At 36.4% G+C, this 17,749-nt stretch overlaps 1 protein-coding gene across 1 annotated transcript; it reads right to left on the bottom strand.

The window, feature by feature from the left end:
* Nucleotides 1-480: 480 nt before the first annotated feature.
* Nucleotides 481-17,464, bottom strand: LOC144973325 (nucleolin-like). The gene is made up of 11 exons (XM_078915616.1): nucleotides 17,368-17,464; nucleotides 16,628-16,694; nucleotides 16,035-16,169; nucleotides 14,427-14,553; nucleotides 13,261-13,421; nucleotides 12,671-12,797; nucleotides 9,399-9,520; nucleotides 8,476-8,590; nucleotides 7,313-7,437; nucleotides 6,282-6,357; nucleotides 481-1,971 (listed from the first exon to the last, which is right to left on the bottom strand). Exons 1-10 carry the CDS (start codon nucleotides 17,395-17,397, stop codon nucleotides 6,290-6,292), a joined length of 1,077 nt encoding a protein of 358 aa, XP_078771742.1. The 5' UTR covers nucleotides 17,398-17,464; the 3' UTR covers nucleotides 481-1,971; nucleotides 6,282-6,289.
* Between the last annotated feature and the right edge of the window lie 285 nt (nucleotides 17,465-17,749).

Below are 17,749 nucleotides of genomic sequence, written 5' to 3'. Positions count from 1 at the left end.
TGATCTACAAGTACTCACAAACTCGCACCCAGTTTCGACTGAGCATTGACAATATCAAAAGTCCATAATTATTTGTAGCTCGATCAATTGGGTTAAGAATTCACTCAAAGTCAAAGGTTGAGATAGGTTACGCTCAATTTTAAGATCAAAGTAAAGATAGGAACTCGAAATATAGACACTTTATCTGCTATCTCGGAAGTATAATGACAAGGTGGAGGCAACGGAAGCAGAGGTAAAGCCGAATGGAAGGACAGCTGCTTCCCAACTTTAACAGAGTTGAGAACTAAAGATATCTCTTCAACTAAAGCTAAGGTACTTTTCAACTCTAACGTGAATCTATCCACATGTATGGAATGTGAAACTTGAACACACAGGCTGTATAAGTGGTACAGATTTTCGTTACAGGTGTTGCTAAGCTACTCAGACAAAAATTGCAATGGATAGAATAAACAATGAGAAGTATGAAAAGAATCCAGCAGAAACCAGTGGGAGAGGATATAGGAAGAAGACGGTGGAGGTGGATTGGACACACGCTTAGAAAGAATGACTCAACTATAACAAAGAAAGTATTGGACTGGAACCCTCAGGGCAGAAGATCAAGGGGAAGGCCACGAGGAACATGGAGAAGAATTAAAGAAGCTGATATACAGAGAAGTGGTAAGACCTGGAATGAGATAAAAAAGTTGGCTCAGGATAGAGAAGGATGGAAACTGTTTGTCTGTGGCCTATACCCTGACCCAGGGTGAAAAAGGCAATGATGATGATGAAGTGTTTAACATTATCAAGGGGAAAGTGTGATATTTTCATTTTAAGATACAAAAGAGGTACATCTCACATATAGAAAATTCTATCTGACTGTCTCCGCCTCAGCAAATGGCCGTAGGCAATTTCTTCATAACCATGAGGTCCTTGAACCTGGAGTCAATCTGCGTCTCCAACATTAAACAGACAGTAGCAAGTAGGACACGTATCTATTATAAAATAGCAAGGTACTATCTGCCAGATCTAACCTACCCAACATCCCAATTAGGAGCTAATAGTAGATATTATCCCTTTCGAACCCCTCTTAATGGTCCCACATTTTCTGTTCTCAGGGTTGCCAACTCAGACGGCAAAAATTTACCAAACTGTTAGACAAACACATGGGCTGACCAATTTCTAAGTCCTTGCTAAACTCCAGTAAAAAGACATTATGTTCTTACTTTTTTCCGTTTAGCAGATGATTGGAAAATATACTGAGGATTTATAACATAGTGAACTCCGTAAATATGCGGAAATTTGGCAACCTTGTGCTCTTTATCTAAGTGTGTTCCATTGAAAATGGTTTATAAATTCAAGCAATCTTTCTGGTTCAGCAGTGTTTGTGTTATCAGGATTCTACTGTAATCTTCTGTGGGATTACTTTGAAATCTCTATGAGCAAATGTGTCAATTGATCAACATTAACATCAACATTAACATAAACCATATTATACAGTCACGTCTCTCCGATCCGAACACCTCCGTTCCCAGCATTTAGAGAGACATCCGGATAGTGGAACTAGTCCCTAAAGTCTATACAAATAAAGAAGAAAAATATCCATGCCAAGGCAACCAGTGCGGATAATGGAGACATCTGGAATGTGGAGTTCCGATTAGAGAATGCAACTGTATATTTTTTTTTTCTAAAAATAAATTCAACACAATAAGCTGAAAAGCTAAAAGCTCCCATCAACATATGATGAATTTAACATATTCTTATTTCGAATAAGAAACAATGCGTCTCATGAAGAGTCCACCAGAATCTTCCTTGTCTCCGTGGTTCCCTCTTCCAAAACAAAATGATCAAAGCTATCCTCTATTCCCCCATTTTCTTAATGTGTTTCCCATAAACGTTTATTTATTTGAATTTTTCTTTTGCAGCAAGGTCAGGAAAGCACATCTGATGAATCCCTAAAATCAAATTCATTCATGCGTCAAATTCCACATTCACCTGTGGAAGAAAAAGAAAAGAAAAGAAAAAAAAATAATAAAACCAGAAAATATTGTGAGAATTCAAGTTCAAATGGTTTACAGCTTTGGTTTCCTGTTGGTTGAAATAATTTTTAAAATGTCATTTGTCAAACACTAAGCCCTTTCAACACAACAAACACATTTGCATGTGTAAATCTGAAAACGAAATTTGACAAATAAAAAAGATAGAATGATATATATGCATTTTCAAAGATTTTTTTTTCCTGTTTTTTTATCCTATTCCTTTCTCTAAGTATTTATCGTTATCAAACCTCTCCTAATCAGATAATCTAGCCAGACCCTAGATAGAAAAATGGAAACCCAGAACAAGATTAAAATAAACAACTCTGCTACATATCGCCAACAACTTGAATGAAAGACACAGGCTCCCAGAAAACAGGTAAAAGTCAATACTTATCAGCCAAAAAACACCAAATGCTGAACTAAAACTTCCAAAAATAAAGATTAACCTCATAGAGGAAACAACAACAAGAAATTCAGAAAAGTATGTGGAGCAGGCACTTATGTTGATAACAACAAGGAATGAAGTGAGCAGAAAAGTTCCAGAAGACAATAGACAATTTTTTTTAACGTCGCAACGATGGGGCCTGGAACTCACAACCTAAATGGTACGACAACTCTGTATGGCCGGGAAGAGGGTAGCGCTACTGTCAGAGCTATCCACCACTCCAAAAAAGTGAGTGGTATAAATCCCGGTGTCTATCTTAAACCGCACTTTTCGCACTGTTATATTCATATTAACCCGTGTGGTGTCCGGGGTCCCTCAACTGAGAGGGTCAAGCCAGCGTGTCGTAAAAGGCGACTAATGGTGTGTGATTCCCCCATCTTTGAGTCACCTGGTCCTCCAGGTTGGGGGTTGGCTAAGGGTTAACACCCCTTTCCGTTAAACTCAAACCGTTACAGAAACACAGACAGACAAACTAAATCCTTTTTTTAGCTTGGGCGACCGAAGAGTTTCTGGAATTACAGAATTTATGAAGGACAACAGACAAAGCCGAAAGGACTCTGCTGACCCGATGACGTCTTCGCCAAACAAGCAGCTTCGAATTGCGTCGTGGAACGTTCGCACCATGTATGAAGCAGGAAAAAGCTCTCAAGTTGTGACTGAGATGAGAAGATACAGGCTGCATATACTTGGAGTAAGCGAAACCCACTGGATACAATCCGGACAGAAACACCTCAAGTCTGGGGAGAAGATTTTATATTCAGGGAGAGGGGACGGGATTCATACACAGGGAGTAGGAATAATTCTAAGCAAGTTTGCCCAGAAGTCACTGAGAGGATGGGAACAATGCGGAGAAAGGATCATTATGGCGTCCTTTACAACACGGAGTAAGAAGATCAGCATGAACATTGTACAGATCTATGCCCCAACAAATGATGCAACAGATGAGGACAAAGATACATTTTATGGTCTGCTACAACAAGTCATTGACAAGTTGCCAAGGAAAGACATCAACATATTGATGGGAGATGCTAATGCAAAAGTGGGACAGGATAACGTAGGCTATGAAGGTATCATGGGACGTCATGGCATGGGAGAAATGAATGATAATGGAGAGAGATTTGCAAATTTCTGTGCATTCAACAGTTTGGTGATTGGAGGATCAGTGTTCCCCCATAAGAGGATTCACAAAGCAACTTGGGTCTCACCAGATGGTGTGACAGAGAATCAGATTGATCATTTTTGTATCTCTCGTAGATTCAGACGTTCATTGGAAGATGTGACAGTACAGAGAGGGGCAGATGTTGGATCAGACCACCACCTGCTATTGGCAAAGCTTAAGCTCCGACTCAGAAAACACGGGGCCAGATCACATACAAGAAGAAAATTCGAGGTGAATGCACTTGATGGGGAAAAAAATGAGGAATTCAAACTACAATTGAGTAATAGATTCCAACCTCTTACTGAGCTCGAGGAGGACATAGATGTAGAGTCACATTGGGCAAAGATCAAGGAAGTCTACATAACAACTTGCCACGAGGTATTGGGGGTAAAGAAATCGGAACATAAAGAATGGATAAGTACAACCACCTTGGACCTTATTGAAAAGAGGAGAACAAGGAAGGAACAAGTGAATGCAAGCCGAACAAGGGCTTCAAGACTGGATGCACAAGAGCAGTATCGAGCCATAGCTAAGGAAGTCAAAAGATCTGTGAAGAAAGACAAGGAAGCATTCATGAACAGACTTGCAGAGAAAGCAGAAGCAGCAGCGACTGGAGGACACATGAGGATCCTTTATCAAACTACCAAGACACTTGCTGGAAAATATGGGAAACCAGAGGTACCAGTCAAAGACAAAGATGGGAAAACTATTTTTGGAAAAGAGGCTCAATCTGAACGATGGAGGGAACATTTCAACTGCCTTCTGAACAGACCACCACCAGACAACCAGCCAGAAATTTTGCCTGCAAGGAATGAGCTACCAATTAGCTGTGATCCACCATCGATAGCAGAGATTGTGGGTGCCATTAACAAGATGAAAAGGGGAAAGCTGCTGGACCAGACCAGATTCCACCGGAGGCTCTAAAAGTTGATGCGGAAAGAAATGCTGAGGCCCTGCACCCACTATTTGAGAGAATCTGGAATAACGGGATATTCCCAAAGGATTGGAAGGAAGGACATCTTATCAAGCTTCCAAAGAAAGGGGACCTCAGTAATTGTAATAATTATCGAGGCATCACTCTTCTTTCTATCCCAGGAAAGGTTTTCAACCGTATTATTTTAGAGAGAATTAAGAATGCAACAGATGCTAAACTGCGGGACGAACAGGCAGGTTTTCGGAAAAACCGTTCAACCACCGACCAGATTGCCTCTCTGCGAGTCATAGTAGAACAGTCTATAGATTGGAACTCTCCTCTTATTGTCAACTTTCTGGATTACGAGAAGGCTTTCGACAGTATTGACAGAGCAACATTGTGGAAAATTCTGGCACATTATGGACTCCCTGAAAAGATAGTAAACCTCATTAAGGAAATGTATGAAGGATCAAGTTGCAGGGTTGTACATGAAGATCAGCTTACTGACAGCTTTGAAATTAAGACTGGTGTCAAGCAGGGATGCTTGCTCTCACCATTCCTGTTCATCCTTGTCATTGATTGGCTAATGAAGGAAACCTCCAAAGGGAGAAGAAATGGGATACAGTGGACCCCCTGGACACAGTTGGATGATCTGGATTTTGCAGATGATCTGGCTCTTTTGTCCCACACCCAGGACCAGATGCAAGCAAAAACCACAATTATAAACAGCCTCTCGGAATCAATTGGTCTAAGAATTCACCCTGCAAAGTCAAAGGTCTTGAGGATAGGTACGCGTCAAAGGGAGCAGATCAAAGTAAAAGATCAGGAACTCGAAGATATAGACACTTTCTGCTATCTCGGAAGTATAATTGACAAGGATGGAGGCACGGAAGCAGAGGTGAAAGCACGAATAGGAAAGGCACAGGCTGCATTCACATCTTTGAACAGAGTTTGGAGAACTAAAGATATCTCCCTTCAACTAAAGCTAAGACTTTTCAACTCAAACGTGAAGTCTGTCCTACTGTATGGATGTGAAACTTGGAACGCATCACAGGCATGTATAAGGAGGGTACAGATTTTCGTAAACAGGTGCATGCGTAAGCTACTCAGAATAAAATGGATGGATAGAATAAAAAATGAAGAAGTATGGAAAAGAACACAGCAGAAACCAGTGGGAGAGGATATAGGAAGAAGACGATGGAGGTGGATTGGACACACGCTTAGAAAGAATGACTCAACTATAACAAAGAAAGTATTGGACTGGAACCCTCAGGGCAGAAGATCAAGGGGAAGGCCACGAGGAACATGGAGAAGAATTAAAGAAGCTGATATACAGAGAAGTGGTAAGACCTGGAATGAGATAAAAAAGTTGGCTCAGGATAGAGAAGGATGGAAACTGTTTGTCTGTGGCCTATACCCTGACCCAGGGTGAAAAAGGCAATGATGATGATGATATTCATTTTTGTTCATTACTTTTTGCACTTAGGTACTTTCTACACATGACTCTACTACTTGGCTCTGTGTCAATGAGAATCTGATTAGAGGCAGTGATGGATATTGTGAGAGTGTTAGTACAATAATATGGATGCCTCACAGATGACTGGATCTGCATGAAATGGACATATGATTCCATATGGCCTGCTGTCAAAATAAATGAAACACGGTGAAGCACATTGAACACGATGAATCGCATGCGACAATGCACTAAAGATAAATGTTCATTTCTAAAACCAATAACATAGGACTCACCTCTAATCTCATCTTTTTATACGACCACCTCTTTGATGGCTTCGGACAAATGGCCACCCTTGATCTTGTACAAAACCTGAAGGAAGTACCAATGCATCATTTATCATTCATTACTATTTCTTTACTTTTATTATTATTATTATCATTATTATTATCATGATTTATTATTATTATTATTATTATTATTATTATTATTATTATTATTATTATCATCATCATTATCATTATACTTATCATTATCATCATCATTATTATCATTATTTTTTCCTTTGAAAATGTAGAGAATTAAACCAATAATCTTGGAAACATGTTAATGGTTATTCAAGTTCATTCCATCCTAACTTACTCCAATTTGAAATCCATTTGATAAAGACAGAGGTCCCTAAAGATGGAATGAAATGGACGTCACTCAGCTCTTTGTTACTATTTTAAGAAAGCCATTTTAACAATTAGTTCCTGCTAAATTCTATCGATCAGACTATAAACGTTCAAGCTTACACACAGTCTGGCAGATGTTGTGAGTATTTTAGCATTAATTCATGAAAGCCGGTAGGAGATACCAAAATGCACTTTGAACATTGTTAGTGGATATTGCACTATATAAAAGCTCTATATATATATATATATAATATATATATATATATATATATATATATATGCATGTGGCGTTACAGGAGGTTGTTTGTCCTGATCGCAGTCTGAAGATTGTGATTTGGTGTTTTCTATTTAAAACTTTGACTGGGTCACTTTTATTGAAGCTTGGGTGCGTCTTGTATCAGTTGACTTTGCATGGGCCTTGATGATTGGCTTGATTTTGACAACTTAATTAATGTTTTCATCTTGTGTTTGCTCAGATCCCATTTTGTTCAAAGAATCTGATATTTCATTTTCTCTGATGTCGCATTGACCAGGAATCCATAGTAGTCTCATTTCTTTTGCTCTCTGATTTGGTTTCACTAGCTCTGCACATAAATCATATTCCAATCTTATCTTTTAAAGATCTCAAATTAAAAAATAAAGCAAATTCTCACCACGATTAGTAGAAGCTTCCTGTGAATAATCTACTACAATCTGTCTGCCATCAATAGACTGGCCGGACATGGAGTCTTTGGCCTTTGACGCTTCGTCTTTTGTCCTGTATCTCACAAAAGCAAATCTGAAGGAAGATAAGAGGAAAAAAAATTGTTTTAAATGACCATAAGCAGATTTCTCTACACATTAAACAATGGAAATTCTCAGCTGGCAAAAATAGAGCAGAGAAGTCGTGACATCACATCTTCTACTCTGCCAGTTCCAAAATCATTGGAAGTGTGTATGTAACCATTCCTATATCCAAAATATCAAAATTCAACTATTAAATATTTTACAAAGTAAAATATTCGGACATGGGTCTTTAGAGTGCTCAACCATTGGAATGGGAGCAATATAAGGTCATTGATAGATTCTGGTACTTTCTTAGGAGAAACCAAAAAGTGTGCTAGAAACCCAGTGTACCAAAATCCGATGTTCATTGGAGAAAACGACTTATAATATAGCGATAAAATTCAGACACCCAGTTTAACTCTCTCCAGTTCACCATAGTTGAAAATCGTACAAATTTGTTGGATTTACCATTCAAATGAACTCAAGAGAGAAAGTTAAATTTGCGATAAGATAATAATTAAAATAAATAGGTGCCTATTAAGCCTTTATTTATCCACACATTAATCCTTTCTTTATCCACACATTAAGCCTTTCTTTATCCACACATTAAGCCTTTCTTTATCCACACATTAAGCCTTTCTTTATCCACACATTAAGCCTTTATTTATCCACACATTAAGCCTTTATTTATCCACACATTAATCCTTTCTTTATCCACACATTAATCCTTTCTTTATCCACACATTAAGCCTTTCTTTATCCACAAATTAAGCCTTTATTTATCCACACATTAAGCCTTTATTTATCCACAAATTAAGCCTTTATTTATCCACACATTAAGCCTTTATTTATCCACAAATTAAGCCTTTATTTATCCAGACATTTAGTCTTTATTTATCCACACATCAAGCCTTCATTCATCCACAAATTTTGCGGGCTCTCCACTAGTAAATTCTAAAATAAGGTCATGCACTTAAAATTATAATGATATTAAATAAAAACATTTCAACAGTTTCTGTAAGTCAGAGAACGATCATGACTTTACATTTACCCTTTTCTCCTGCCTGTGTCTGGCCACACAGGCAAACTGACTGACAAACACCCTTCAAATGCATCTTGCAAGTCTTGTTCATCTGTCTCAAAACTCAAATTCTTTACAAATAAAACTGAAATGTAAGCAGAAACAATTTATTATTTGTTAAAATAAGGGGGAAATGGTAAAAAAAAAAAAAAAATTTTAATTGAGCTCTTATATAGCGCACTATCCACTAACGTGATCAAAGCGCTTAACCAAAAAAAAATTTTAATGTCCTTTCTTCACCTCATGGGGGAAATTTGTCTTTCAGGTCTATTCCAAGGAAAGACTGGAATAACCCAGGCATCAGCCGCAGTGCAGTACTGCAAACTGAGCTAGGGCGAGATGACTTGCTCAAGGCCACACAGCTCAGCAGCGGGTGATTGAACTCCAGTAAAAAGACTTTTATATGTACTTATTTTCTGTTCCATAGGTGATGGAAAATATACTGAGGGTTTATAATATACTGAATTCCGTAAAAATAGGGAAAATTGGCAATCTTGATATAAGTATATTTCCACCATCTCCCACTATTTTAAAAAGTCCAGGCCATGTTTTCATGTTTTTTGGGGGGTTTTTTTCAGCACACAATGTCAATATTTCATATAAACCTCAAATAATGACGGTTAATTTGAATGGGACGGGACTTCAATTTGATTAAAGAAGACAGATGATATAGAAGTTTCGGGTTTCCCCTTTGTCAACGAAAAACTGACAAATGAGGTATAAGAGGATGCCATCACTTATTGCTATCAGCGCCCCCACCCCCCCCCCCCCCCCCCCCCCCCCCCCCCCCCCCCCCCCCCCCCACCTCTTCATCAAGGTAGTGACAATGTTTCAAACAAATCGAGGACCTATAAAACATAAGAAAGTAGAAGATGTAACCTTGAAACATTTACCTTGTGAAACCTTGACACCATCAAACTCAATGGTGATTTCTTTGCCCCCAATTATTTGGTCTGACATGGACTCCTTGGCCGCCACTGCCTCTTCCTTTGTTTTGAACTCGACAAAACCAAATCTGGAAATTACATTGAATGGAATCTGAGCTTTTATATAGCACAATATCCACAAAATGTGCTCAAAGCGCTTTACAAAGGGTCCCTGACCAATAGCAGCACGTAACATGTAGAATGAGACATGATGCCTATGAGGCGATATTACATTTTTTTCAACAGAGACAACGCTATTAATGACCAGGTACTCATTTTACACCAGAGTACGGTGAGAGAATGTAAGTAAAGAGCCTTTTCTAAGGACTCAACTATGTGCTGAGTGGGGCTCGAACCCAGGACCTTTCCATCCAAAAGTGAGTGTCATACTACAAGACCACATAGCCGCACATATGGATGTGACATATCACAAGAAGAGAATGAGGTTTTGTTTCATGTTTTAAACGGTTTCACGACATTTACGAAACATCTAGTTCATATCAGCGCCAGTAAAAAGGAAGAAAATGGGAAAGTAAAAAAAGTTCTAGAGTTACAATTAAAGCACCCAAGAAAAAGTAAGACAAAAGGGAATTAGTTCAAATAGGGAACAGATGTAGATTCCAAGAGCATACTATAGTGTACCTAGTTTGACTTATCCTGTCATAACCACTTGTCCCCACTAAAAGGAACAGACTCCAATGCTTACAAATCATATATATGTAAAACAAAAAATAAAACAGTGCATAATAGTTATAGAGAGTTGATTTACAAGACAAAAAATATCATCTCCCAAAACTCTGAAATATACATTTGACTGTTTCCTCCCAGCCAGGGCAAAACCAAAGTAATCTCATTCCAGGACAAAGACAAAGAGCATGTTGGAAAACATAAAAAGATGGATAGACGACATAGTAACTGCCTCCCTGCCCACTGAGAAATCAGAAAGCCCCACCCAGAAGGAGAGAATGAGAAAGAGGTAATAAAACTACCAATGGCAATAATCTATTTAAATGAAAATGATGAACTGATCCCTAATTGATATAGACAAAATGTCAGTTGAGGTCAAACCAAAATTAATCTAGAAGAAAACTTTTTCATATGGTGATATTTAAAACTAGAGGTGCCTAAATGAGCCAATAAAATGGAGAGAAAACTACGGTGAGTAAATGTGACTCATATATAAGGGGACAACATAAAACAAACAACAAACACATACATACCCCCACCGCCCACCCTCTCCTCCATTTATCCCTCTCCCTTCTCTTGCGCCTCTTCTTGCATCAACATCCAATACATTTAATATTGTTTCCATATTTGACAAAATGTGATTTTTTTTGTAACCTTACATTTTTGTGTTTTATTGATTGTCTCCTGACGAAGGCCAAGGGTCGAAACGTTGTTTGTTTTGTGTTGTTCCCTTATATATGAGTCACATTTACTTCTTTATTTTTTTTTTTTTTGGTGATTTTTAACTTTTGGCATTAAATTGTGATACCTTCAGATGTCATGATGGTATGAGCTTCAAAGAAGAAATCTAAATATCTCTCTTGTGTTCAAATGAATGGCCAACCCCATAAAATTGTTCCATTTTAATTAATGTTGTGGGGTCCGAATAGATCAATTGATAGAGCACTCGTTTCACATGCAATGGGACTGAAGACGAGATTTTTTCTCTGACTCCCCTGTCCACCCAGCAGTGATTGGGTAGCTAGGTCTGTTAGATCTGGTGAAAAGTACTTTTTGATAGACTAGTGTCCTATCCAAGTGGTTGCAAGTGATTGTTATTGTCCGTTTCACGCTATAGAAACCAAGATATACTCTGGCTCCATGGACTGCAAGGAATACTACTAATTCATGTTGAACGTGACAGAAATAAAAGTGAAAAATGGATCAATCATAAAACTTGATTGACCAAAAACAATTTGAAATATGTGTTATTAGTATAGACAATGCAGCTGTATAGACTTTCCACATGGAGGGAGTGGGACAATCATGCAAAAAACACTGTTGAAGATCTGAGAGAACTGCCCTACGGAACTGAGCTCCCCAGGAATGAATGGGTAACACTAAACAGAGCACGGGAAAAACTTGGGAGAACAGCTGCAAGCATGAAAAAGTGGGAACTGGCTGAGATCAGCTTGTGTACATGTGGATGCCCAAAGCAGACGATGGAGCACATTGCAGGACCTGCCCAGCTGCACAGATCAAGACCTAAGAGTCTGCTGCCCAGATGCTGTGGAATGGGTTCGGTGTTGGAGCGACAAGCTATGATGATGATGATGATGAGTATAGACAATGAGGTAGTGGGACTATTCTAAACTATCATTTCAAATGCATGGTTAAGGGAGGCAAATTATTACTAGAAGACTACAAGGGAAACCAAAGATGAGTATACTCCCTTGATATTATTCTTCAACTAAAAATAAGTTATATCAGAAATAGACAAGCTTTCCCTTAAATCAAATAGAATTCACAACAATAACAACAACGGTACAAAAGACAACTTAACAGAAATGTTACAATAGACTTAGACAAGCAATACTTTTACTAATGTTGCCTTAGGTAGAAAGATGGTTTTGGTAATATGGACATACACGGTTAGCTCTAGAGTGGAATTCAAAGATTTATCATTTCCTTTTTTATATTTGGGAACAGCCTAACTCAGCACAACATTAGACTGTTTTAAAATGTGAATTTGACTCCATAATGATTTCAGATTCTATTTCTTTTTCCTGATCATTTGTCCATCCATCTATCAGCGAACAAGTGCTGGGTCTACTTTAGATCAAGAGGAAATTAATTTGCAATGGATCAATATCATGACCACAGGTTAACAATAACAGGCGTTTGTTTCTGTTCATTTCATAATACAAAAACCAAAACAAAAAAAACAATCAAGTGGGCCTTCAATCAAATGACTTGTTTGAATTTAATCAAAACAAAAAGCCAATCAAGTGGGCCTTCAATCAAATGACCTGATTTTAAGCATTACTATATACAGATCTGAAAAAGTACGAATGGGAATCCCCAGTCCAGCCTGATTTTTAAGATGGGTTTTTTTCTTCTTTCTTTGTCTGGCATTGTTTCATAAACACTTTTTCAGATCTTTATCTTACACCGGTGTCTGCTCTCTAATTTGTCACTTTGACAAACACATCTCTGCTAAGAGCTGAAAGCGGAAGAAGAAAATCTAAAAACAGCAAGCAGCAGTCTTATTATTATCGCATCTATCGACTCACCCTTTTTTTCTTCCTGTGTCTGAAAATGTAGGCACTCTTGCTGCAATACAACCTTCAAAAGCGTCTCTTAAGATATCTTCATCTGTGCCAGGGCCCAAATTTTTTACAACTAAAGTACTCTCCTTCCCTGCAGAAAACAGCAAATCATTCAAGAATAACAATGCAATTTCCATATAGCGCCTACCCCATATATTATAGCTCTAATCGCACAACAAACATGTGTCTGTTCAACAAGTCGGATGGCTTCGAAAGCGGAAAACTTTAAGTCCATCAAGTCACAAAAGAAGACACATGTTAGGAGCCACAACAGTCTGGTACTTATTCAAACCCGAGACAAGTGTGGTAAAGTATGTAAAAAGTACTTTTCCTAACAACCTTTGCCAGGGCCAGTTTTGCAACTAATAAACTTGTCATCCAAACCCCCTTAATCAATGAACAAATTCCCTATAAAATTATTAAAATATAAGAAAATATTCTTCTTTCATTCCAGTAAAAAAAAAAAAAGGATATCTAATCATTATCTTTATATAGCAGTAAAAAGCATTATTATCTAATAATTATAATTGCTTATATAATTTATATGTTCGTACGTGAAGGATTTGAAGACGATGAAAGAGACTTATCACTTGACTTCTTGATATTCGCAATAGAATACTCAACGGAAATTTGTCGGCCACCGATGGACTGGCCGTTCATTAATTCCAATGCTTTGGCTGCCTCCTCTGCTGTATTGTACTCCACAAAACCAATTCTGAAAAGGACATATAAAAAAATAAAAAAAGATGGAATTCACAGAAGGAGGGGAAAATGTATACAATGAAATTTTCATTTATTCTAATAAATGGAGGAAACTTACGCATCTCTTTAAAGTGATACACAAACAACCCATGACCAATTTTTCTCTCTCAAATAACATCGTAGATGCCTCATGATCTTGAAAATAATTCCTGAATTTCTTGTTCCTGATACTTTAACTGCTGCTAAGACAACAGACAGATAAAAGTCGATATAAATAAATATAATCAGATCACCCCTTTTCTTCATTGTTCCTGTTAAATTATGGGTCACTGACAGATTAATGATGTGATGTTATAACACCTTTCTTCTTTGTTCTTGGTAAAATATGGACCAGATAAACAGTGATATCTGACTGATTGATGATGCGCTACTAAAACAAATACTTTAAGGTGTCATATTCCATCCAATTTCACCATTTCATTATTCTTAAATTTTCTTAGATATGAGCATAAGGTGTTATAATATGATTTTTAACCCAAATCAGAAACGTATTAACTCAATCTTTAGCTTTCGGATCAATAAGACTTTGTAAGCAAGTAGGTATTTTATACCTATGCTGGTGTTCCTTTGCAGTGTCACCCAATGCTCCAGTCAAGCGACCTCGTTGGTCTAAATTCAAAATGTATTGACTTGCACATTTTGCCTAAATTAACCAGAAAGCAATACAAAAATACAGTTTACTCGGAAATAAAATGTTTGTTGCCTGCTTTTTTTGCTTTATTTTTTTATTGTTTGTTTCCTTTTTTTTTGTTATGGAAGGGGGGGGGGGGGGGGAATTTTGGTTCTTTTTCGCAGGCTTTCCCCCTTAGTTTGTTTTTCAAGGGGGGGGAGGGGGGGGGGGGGAATTTATTTCTCTTTTTTTTTTTTAAAAATACTAAGCTCCTTTGTATAAGAACCACTCAAATGTGATAAAATCATAAATTATCATCAAAACTTCAACAATTATAATTTGACTTACTCTCTCTTTTTTCCAGTGTCCAAAAATATCGGAACCTTTGCCAACTTACAGCCTGAAAATGCATTCTTTAGAGCTCGATCATCCGTGCCATATCCCAAGTTTCTCACCAATAATTTCTTCGACTTTCCTGGAATAACGATGGAAATTCTTATCAAAAGAAAGTCTGAAGAGCATATGGAATAAATCTAAATATTGCTCTTTCCCTAAATTTGAGAAACTTTTTATTTTGGGGTTCTGCTGAATATTCTAACCTAGAACAAGATAAATAATAAAGTGGAATTATTTTTCATTATTATTACTATAATGATGATAATAATAATTATTACAATATAATAAGAAGAAGAAGAAGAAGAAGAAGAAGAAGAAGAAGAAGAAGAAGAAGAAGAAGAAGAAGAAGAAGAAGAAGAAGAAGAAGAAGAAGAAGAAGAAGAAGAAGAAGAAAAATAAGAATAGTAATAATAATAATAATAATAACAATAATAATAATAATAATAATAATAATAATAATAATAATAATAATAATAATAATAATAATAATAATAATAATCATGATGATGATAATAATAACATAAATTGTATTTTGGCACATTCTAACAAATACTTACTTTATCACTCTACTCTAATAATGATTTTGAAATCAAAAAGTTCATTATAAAATTATTTTTTTAAGTTTCAAGCATCATCATGATGGGGTAAAATGAATATGATGATACCAAATTAAAACTGAGAAACCAATCAATAAAAATATATCAAAATAATTCTTTCACAACTTGGACAATCTGACGTCTCAAACTCAAACATGAAGACAAAAGCAATGACGATGGGGTTTGACTTGAACAAATTCTACATGACAAAAAAATGATTGCATATTACAATTTGTAGGAGATAAAAATTGTAATCACTCTAGTTACCAATTAAATAACAATTTGTTTGTTTGTTTTGTTTTTAAGGGTTTTACGGCGCTTGCAACACATTTAGGTTATATCAGCGCCAGTAAAAAGGAAGAAAATGGGATAGTAAAAATTTCTAGAATTACAATTAAAGCACCCAAGAAAAAGTAAGACAAAGGGGAACTGGGAACAAATAGGGATCAGATGTAGATTCCAAGAGCATACCATCAAAGTACTTAGTTTGAGATCACCTATAAGTCTCATCCAGACACAAACACAAGATCCAACAAAGAGGAATATACTCAAATGCTTACATTATACATTCAAAATAAAAAATATAATAATACATAACGGAGAGATGATTTACAAGGAGAAAAATATCATCTCCCAAAACAATAACTATGCATTTGACTGTTTCCCTCCCAGCTTGGACTCCAAGACAAAGACTAAAAGCATGTTGGAAAACAGATATAAGGGGATAGAGGACACAGTATGTACCTCCCTGCCCACTATGAAAGGTCAGGAACCCCACCCAGAAAATAACACTTTAAAATCCTTAAAATTATGTAGTCTGGCATAAACTTTAATTTTAATAAGTTTTAATGACTGAGAGATGCTCATAAAGTTTTGAAATTTTAGCCGAAGTTTCGTAATTTTACAATTTTTCATAGTACAAGTACAAGGCAGTTCTGATACTCCCTTAAAAAGGAAAAATTACCTTTAAGTTTTTTAGGGCTGGGCTCTTTCACAGACATTTCCATTTTCCTCTTCTTTGTCATCGGTTTTTCTACTTCCATTTCTTCATTTGTATCACTGTCATCTCTGTCTTCGATTGTCTTCTTCCCATTTACTTCTATTGTTTAAAAAAAAAATGAACAAACTGTAAAATGATTTGGAAAAAAATAAATAAAAATCACTCAGTTGTAAATGACCTTTTTCAGCCTAACTTTTCAATATTGTTTATTTTAAGAACCACTTACTACTATCACTAATAAAATCTTAAACAGGTATTTAATCAAAAAAGATATGATGGCATATTATTATCATCTGTGACAAATGGACAGAGAGTTTCACACAGCAAAGATTAAAATATATAAAGTTATAAAGATGAGAAACTTTCGAAAATGTAAAATTTCCAATAGAGAAAAACGCTGATAATTTTTTTAAAATAATAATAATGGAAAAGTTGAAAAAGGAATGTCACACAAAAAAAAATGAAAAAAAAAAAACCCTCCAAGAAATCTACATTATTTTGGAGATTTGACAATAATTGGTAAATCACAAGCTTCAATGATGGTGTAAAAACTTTACCTCCTTCCGCTTCTTCAGTAATTTCCTCCTCAATTGACTCTGCCTTGGACGAAACTTCAGCACAAGCCTAATATGAAAGTTGTGGAATGATGTTTAAATCATTTCAATACAAAAAAACAGGGATTTTACAAAAATGCATGTTACTATTTTGTGGGTTTTTTAATAACTAATAGTATCACAAATAAATTGGGACCAGAGGTCCACTTAGGTCCACTGGGGTTGTCGTTTACCAGCGGTTGCATTACAATTTGTACTCCCATATATTCTTTTTTTTTTCTTAGATATTCCGTTATCTCTGTCTCTCTTCTATTAAATCTCTCTCTCTCTCTCTCTCTGTCTCTCTCTCTCTCTCTCTCTCTCTCTCTCTCTCTCTCTCTCTCTCTCTCTCTCTCTCTCTCTCTTAATAACTTAATAAACTTTAAACTTAAACTTTAACTTTAACGGCAAAATCTTTGTCTCCCTTGCCTCTGCTACCAATCCTAAAACGCCTAACATTTCATGCAATTTCAGTGGAACAAATTAATTCCCACTTCACATTGACACTCAGCCAGCACAAGATCACAAAGTCAACAAACAAACTCAAACAAACAAAAAAAATGATCTCTCTCTGCCACTGCACTGCCATGCCATGCATGATGCCGGCCATTCACTCGAAAATGAAGCAATCCTTTTAAACTTAAACTGTTATTAAGTATCAGAAAGAAAGTATATATAGAGAAATTTTCGATTAAAATGCTCACCTTAGACTCTTGTCTCTTTTTCTTTGGCATTTTCTGTTTCCCTTTACTTCTTTGCTTCTCTTTATGAAAAATAACGAACAAGGCGAAACAACGTGTTGATGAGATAAACAATAACAAAACCTAAACAATTTCGGAGTTATTTCCCTTAATAAAGTAGTGAGTTCATTCATATTAATAGTATATGAATGTTTGTGTCTATATATCCTACAACCCAATACAGCTCGTTGTCTTCTGAGTCCAAATGCGCTAATTTAAAGATCACGTTGTTGTTTTTTTAAAAGTAAAGTGAGATTTTATACATCGCAACATTCACTAAATTCGCGTAAAGCATGTTACAAGCCAACAGTAACATGTAGGACGTGACAACACTATTACACTCATT

This window comes from Berghia stephanieae, chromosome 5, assembly GCF_034508935.2.
Source record: "Berghia stephanieae isolate SIO BIC M18660-M18661 chromosome 5, UCSD_Bste_1.3, whole genome shotgun sequence".
Lineage (NCBI taxonomy): Eukaryota > Metazoa > Mollusca > Gastropoda > Nudibranchia > Aeolidiidae > Berghia > Berghia stephanieae.
This window is presented reverse-complemented; position numbering and strand designations above follow the sequence as displayed.

Coding starts and splice junctions, on each gene's coding strand:
- LOC144973325 (XM_078915616.1), bottom strand. CDS start 17,397: ATGCCAAAGAAAAAGAGACAAGAGTCTAAG. Junction 9,521..12,670: donor GACACAGGAAGAAAAAAAGG/GTGAGTCGATAG, acceptor TGTAATTTCCAG/ATTTGGTTTTGTCGAGTTCA. Junction 7,438..8,475: donor GACACAGGCAGGAGAAAAGG/GTAAATGTAAAG, acceptor ATCTTCCTTCAG/ATTTGCTTTTGTGAGATACA.